Source organism: Heterocephalus glaber, unplaced genomic scaffold (assembly GCF_053883595.1).
Source record: "Heterocephalus glaber isolate CG9 unplaced genomic scaffold, H.glaber_assembly_v1.0 deba00001760, whole genome shotgun sequence".
Classification (NCBI taxonomy): domain Eukaryota; kingdom Metazoa; phylum Chordata; class Mammalia; order Rodentia; family Bathyergidae; genus Heterocephalus; species Heterocephalus glaber.
Genome location: NW_028258457.1, coordinates 1,809,375 through 1,815,897, shown reverse-complemented (window position 1 = coordinate 1,815,897; position 6,523 = coordinate 1,809,375). Strand labels below are relative to the sequence as shown.

At 36.8% G+C, this 6,523-nt stretch overlaps 1 protein-coding gene across 1 annotated transcript; it reads left to right on the top strand.

The window, feature by feature from the left end:
- The first annotated feature begins 5,196 nt into the window (after positions 1-5,196).
- On the top strand, positions 5,197-6,146 carry LOC101702088 (olfactory receptor 7A40). Its single transcript, XM_013068369.3, has one exon. It carries the CDS (start codon positions 5,217-5,219, stop codon positions 6,144-6,146), a length of 930 nt encoding a protein of 309 aa, XP_012923823.1. The 5' UTR covers positions 5,197-5,216.
- The last annotated feature ends 377 nt before the right edge of the window (positions 6,147-6,523 follow it).

Genomic DNA, 6,523 nt, shown 5'->3' with positions numbered 1-6,523 from the left:
AGAAACTAAGTGCATTAAAACAAAAACCATTTATTGTCTTTCTATTCTATAGATCAGAATTCCAGGGATGGAAGGCTGGCTTCTTTGCTCAGGATCTCATCTGGGCTAAGTCAAACCACTGATCAAGCCATGTTCTCATCTGGAGCTCAAGAACCTTCTCCAGGCTCATTTAGCTTTTTGGTAGAATTCACCTGATTGTGTTTTTAGGACTGAGATCCTGTTATCCTTCTGGACAAGGCTCACTCTCAGCACTAGAAATTCTCCACAGTTTCCAGCCAGATTGGCCTCTCTGAACAGTGCAGCTTACTACCTCTAGGACAGCAGAGATATAGTCTTCAGGAACCCTTCCCTAGATATTGTTTAGACCTTTCCTGACTCTTGTCCTCAAAATGTCCCATATGTCCTGTCTCCAAATTTTTTTCCACATTTGTAACCCTTACACACCTTTTCTTTTTCCCGTCACTGCATATTCTCACATTCCACCACCCTGAGCCATTTGACCAGCATTTGCAATGGACATCTCATACCACTTGTCCTATTAAAATCAGGTATATATTTATTCATTCATCAAAAATCTATTAAAGACCTGCTATGTTCCAGCCACAGGGTCTGTGTCCTTATGGCTTTCCATTCAGTTATGGAATGAATATTTTGAGATTCTAACCCTCAAAGGACCCAACTGTGCAGACCATCTAACCATTCTCAACCCTGTTCCTACAAATGTAGAATGAGATTCATAATTGTAAAGACCACAAAAATTGAATTTTATAAAAACTGAAAGAGAATTGTTGTAAGTTGCCAATTTGGGGGAAATATTCATAAAAATATCTGAACATATGTCTTTGAATTATGAAAGATTTATAAGTAAATGACTAGAGGATAGCTCTTTAATCTTGGGTGATAAATATGATGTTTTAACTTCTATTGGCAAAAAAATCATGAAGCCAAAGACTATACTACTTACGGTTTTATATTAAGGCATTCCAATGTATACCCTTGTTCAGAAGAAGAATAGTCAGTTTTTTGGAAATACTGTAGGGGGAACTGTGTCTCCAACACAAATGAGAGCTTTGGAGAGCTAAGGGACCTAGTTAAGACAGGTTTCTCAGTGTCAAACTTCAACAAAACTTTAGTTTAGGGCTGAAATTAGGTATCGGGGGTTAGATCTCTGGAAAATGGAGGAATTCATGGGAATGATATAATAAAGATTTATTCACCTGACATTTATCCTGGTGTCTTGGGAACAAAGAATCAGTAAGAAAAAATTTCAATGTAGAACATTCCCACAGGGAATAACAAGAGGAAAATGTACCTAATGACCAAACAGGCAAAGCTGTAAATATCTCCTTGCCACTGTCGTTCAGAGTGTGAAACCTTGGTCTGGAAGGGACTTGGTTGTTTAGTTTGGAGTCCTGCATCTGGTTTGGTGACTCATACTTAAATCATTTCCTGCTGTGTTCTCTGACAACATAGCTTCATTCTCCATCATTAACCATTCAAGAAGGAATCTGGACTTCCACACTGGGCTCTTCCATTTGTAAAATCCATCCAGGTGATTCCTAGTGTTCAGCAGATGCTGCAGAGTGAGATAATAAAAGCTAAGAGCATGTACCTAACATAAGCCAAGAGCCAACCCAGCCTTGCCCAGAGCTGGGTGATTGTTGGGGTTTTCTTCCTTCTTTAACTTATTGATGTATTTATTTGCCATGCTAAGAAGGAAGGGGATTTTGAGCTCAGTGCAAGGGTCTTTGTTGACAGTTAAGCAATGGTAATGGAAGCTCAATTAGAAGGTGACTGAGAGGCTTAAGGTGATTTCAATATAAGTAGAACATATGTCCAAAGAACTTTGCAGTTAATTAGGTAGAAAAGAAAAATAATGCATTACCTGTGGTGGGACATATGGTGAAATAAGGATATTTCTTGTTTCCGAGATGTAACAATGTTTTGATTTTTTACATTGATATCATATGATATTTTCTATAGTTTTCAGCATTTCAATGGAAATTTCATGTTTGTTCTTTCTCTAATAATTATTGGAATATTACTTTGGCCATGATACTTTAATTTTCATTTAGTAAAGTATGTCCATCTTCTTACTTTTGAATTTCTTGCCTTATTTAAAATGATTTTTCCCAACCATGAACTTTCTATGATGGGTTCACAATTTTCTTCTGAAACATCCGAAACATGTAGTTTACATTCAAATTGAGTTCTTTAATTCCTGACATTTTGTAAGATATTGTAGCTAAGGGACCAACTTCATTTTCCTATGTATACATAGCCATTTATTCCAGCTTTATTTAAACTATTCCAGCTTTTCAAACTAAATTAAAATACAACCTTGTCATATGTCTGCATACACTGAGGTGTAATTCCTAATTCATTCAATAATAGTAACTAGTTGACTGCTATTGATCACACTATTTCAGCAATATTTCATTGTATTACTTTATGTCTAAATCTTGCCAATTTAATTATCAATCCAATCTTAAAAGTATTAAATTACTTCTATTATATATCCTCTTTTGTTTAATGATGTTCCGGTCCAGGTTATTTAATAGACTTGTTTTGAGACCACACAATTTAACTTAATTGTATTCCCCCCCTTCTTCTCATTTCATAACATCCCCTTTATTAAATTTTATCCTACATAATGTGGATATATTCACATGGTGCTGTGTGAACAGAAAGGTGAACAAAGCAGGTGAAGTCTCTGCTTGTTTGGATCTTGTATTTCAATGTCAAGACCTAGCACAATGTAATAAACATGTGGGTGATGTAATTCCCTTTGGGATCAGCCACACAAAAGATTGTATTTAATGTTAAAAGTTAAATTTTTAATGGTATGTGCAAGATTTCTCAGAATATAATCTGGAGAGGACTTTGCATGTTAGATGAATACCACAATCAGGATTACATTGTGTCCATTGGATTTGTCTGAAGAATTCAGAACTGAAAATGCAGGGAAACAGAAATGATACCACATAAAAAAACAGAAACTGGGCAAGGTGGCACACATCTGTGACCCTAGCATTCTGTGAGGCTGAGGCAAGTTCCTCCCCAAGGTGAGAAAATTGGGGACTTAGTGAGAATGTGTTTCCAAAAAAAGGGTCGGATAGGCTGGGGATGTAACTCAAGGTGAAGGCCTTGGTTTCAATTCCCAGCAACACAAAGGAAAGAAAAGAAGAGGAAAAGGGTTGCCTTTTCTGCTCTTGATCCATAGAAAAACAAGTTATTTTCCTTTCCATGCCTGGCTTATTTCACCTAAGAACACATACCAATTGATTTTTACTCTGGAATCTAAAACAATTGGTCTCATGGAAGTACAGAGTAGAACAGTAATTACCAGAACATGACGAAGGGTGGGGGAGGAAGAATGGAAGGGGGTTGATCAGTGGGTGCAAAGTTGCATTGCGAAAGGAGGATTAAATTGTATTCTCCTGCAAAGTGGAGTGACGACGGTTAGTCATCATGTATTGTATCTATCAAAATACCTAGGAGGATTCTGAATATTCTCAATACAATAAATGATAAAGATTTGAGGTAATGGATATTCTAAGTACCCTAATTTGATCATTACACAAGGTATACATGAATTGAAAATTCACATAATATCCCAGTATATATAATTATCATGTCAATTACAAATTCAAAAAATTATCAAATCATTATTTATTTGCACAGAAAAAAATCTATTATTTTAAAAGACCCAATTTTTTTGTTCTTTGTATAGTTACTTTTAAAATTTTGCTTTATTAATCGTTTTGCATTTTTTCCTATACAGATGTTCAATATGTAAGTATCTTCGCATAAAAATCATATCATCAGTTTTGTCTTTGAAGTATTTTGTTTTCAGCTGTATTATTTTTGCTAGTCCAAAAGTGGGTGTAATTAGAGTTAGAATGAAGACAGAAACAGAAAGCTTTTTTTCTTGGAATCTCTCAGGGGCGACAGGAGCTTATTAGACCATTTTTCTCCCTCAGGGCCATTTAATATCTCACTTTGTTTATTAAGTATGTTTGTAAGTATTTGTTTAAATACAGGATAGAAGAAAAATGCCCTTGCCAAAATGGAACCTCAATGTTACATGTATATGGGAGAGTTACAAACTAAAATTTCTGAGTGCCAGTTACAATTTTTCATTAAAAGATAATTTGTTAGAGAGAGCTTGCCTGGTAGACATTCGTTTTAACTAGTATGACTGAGAGTGAGAAAAAAATGTGACATCAACACAGTCCCAAGTAACTTGCCATCCAGCGTGTTTTAAAGCAGAGTATGTGTTTGTCTATGTGCATATGTGGACACACATTTGCCTTTTGGGTTAAAGGAAGTTTTCAGAGAACATGGACCTGGGCTCAGTATATTCTAAAATATAACTCATAATGCATAGCCCACAACATAAGTAAATATATGGAAATAAACTAAGGTACATTTCAATTCACATACTATTTTGGCAGCCAACTTAATAAAAGGCAAATGGAGTAATATCTGATTAGAGAGATCCTATGCCTTGAAGCTTCAGCAACAGTGAGGGCACTTTGTCATTATTCTCTGACATTTTCTCATATCACTCTCCCTCTCACTCATTTTTCCCTGTCATGCTGACTCTCTCTTGACCTGAAACAAGCATCATCCTCAGGACCTTTGCATTGACTGTATCTCTTGTGAGACATGCACTTCTGCAGAAAACTTTGTGGCTCACTCCCTGTCTTCCTGAAGATCTCTTTTTAAGTGTCACCTACCTGCTGGTCTTGCTTACATACATAACCATTAAAATAACATCTTCTCTCTAGTTTCTCCTCCATCTTTGTCTTTTTTTCCTTCACAATAACTTACTATCTGGTAGATTATACGATTGTATCTTTACTTACCCTTATTTGCTTTCATTTGTTTGTATTATTACTTCCTCAATATATGTCAGGAACCTTTGGGTTGTTTGGTTTTCTTTTAGCATTGATCAGTCATTGCCTAGACAGTGTCCAGAACATGATCAGCATTAAATTATATTACTCAATTGCATGAAAGAAATTCCAATTGTTAAAAATGAATTCTCTTGGAAAATGGCTTAGAGAAAAACAGGAATTCCAAGCCAGTGATGGCAAAGAGGATCCACTAAAGGTGAACATATTCGGGGGACTTGACTGTAAAATATAAATTATACCATTTCTGTAAGGTTAGTAATGCACTATGTTAATTTTCTCTCTTTTTAAAGTCACATGGAAACAGAGAATGACACAAAAATTTCAGAATTTCTTCTTCTGGGAATTTCAGAGAACCCCACCTTGCAACCCTTCCTTTTTGGCATTTTTCTTTTCATGTACCAGGTCACTGTGTTTGGGAACCTGCTCATCATCCTAGCCACAATCTCAGACTCTCATCTGCACACACCCATGTACTTCTTCCTCTCCAACTTGTCTTTTGTCGACATCTGTTTCACTTCTACCACAATCCCAAAGATGCTGGTGAACATTCAGACACACAACAAGACCATAACCTATAAAGGCTGCATCACACAGATATACTTTTTCATACTTTTTGGAGTTTTGGACAACTTTCTCCTGACTGTGATGGCCTATGACCGCTTTGTGGCCATCTGTCACCCTCTGCATTACACAGTCATCATGAATCACAAGCTCTGTGGATTGCTGGTTTTGGTGTCCTGGATCACAAGTGCCCTGAACTCCTTGTTACAAAGCTTAATGGTGCTGCAGCTGTCCTTCTGCACAGAACTGAAAATCCCACACTTTTTCTGTGAAATTAATCAGGTGGTCCTACTTGCCTGTTCTGACACATTTTCCAATGACATGGTAATGTTTTTTGCAGCAGGGCTGCTGTTCTGTGGACCTCTAACTGGCATCCTTTACTCTTACTCCAAGATAGTTTCATCCATACGTGCAATCTCATCAGCTCAGGGGAAATACAAAGCATTTTCTACCTGTGCATCTCACCTGTCTGTTGTCTGCTTATTTTATTGTACATGCCTAGGAGTGTACTTTAGTTCATCTGCAACACACAACTCACACTCCAGTGCAACAGCTTCAGTGATGTACAGCGTGGTCACCCCCATGCTGAATCCCTTCATCTACAGTCTGAGGAATAAGGACCTAATGGGAACTCTGAGAAAACTCTTCAGAGGGAAACCATAAAAGAGCCATTTCAAGAAATTCCTGTGGTTCTGGTACTCTAAGCCTCAGATCCATACACTTTCAACAGATCATGAAGTATAACCGCTCTTCTCATTTATGCCTTGGAGTCTCAATTTATTTAAATCAGTTGCTTTATGAAATTTCAGCAACCTCATCACTAAGCTTTCCATTCTGTCTGATATCCAGTATTGTTTCCCTTTCTCATTTTCTATTCCCATTGTTTTTCCCAAACTTGGATCACAGACACTTTGGAGATTCACTTTAGTTTCATATTGTGGCAAGTTTCTGCCTTTGTACATAAACTGTAGCATCAGTTTTCCAGCACACATTGACCATCTCTAATCTGAAAATTCCAAGTGCTCCAAAATGTGAAGGTG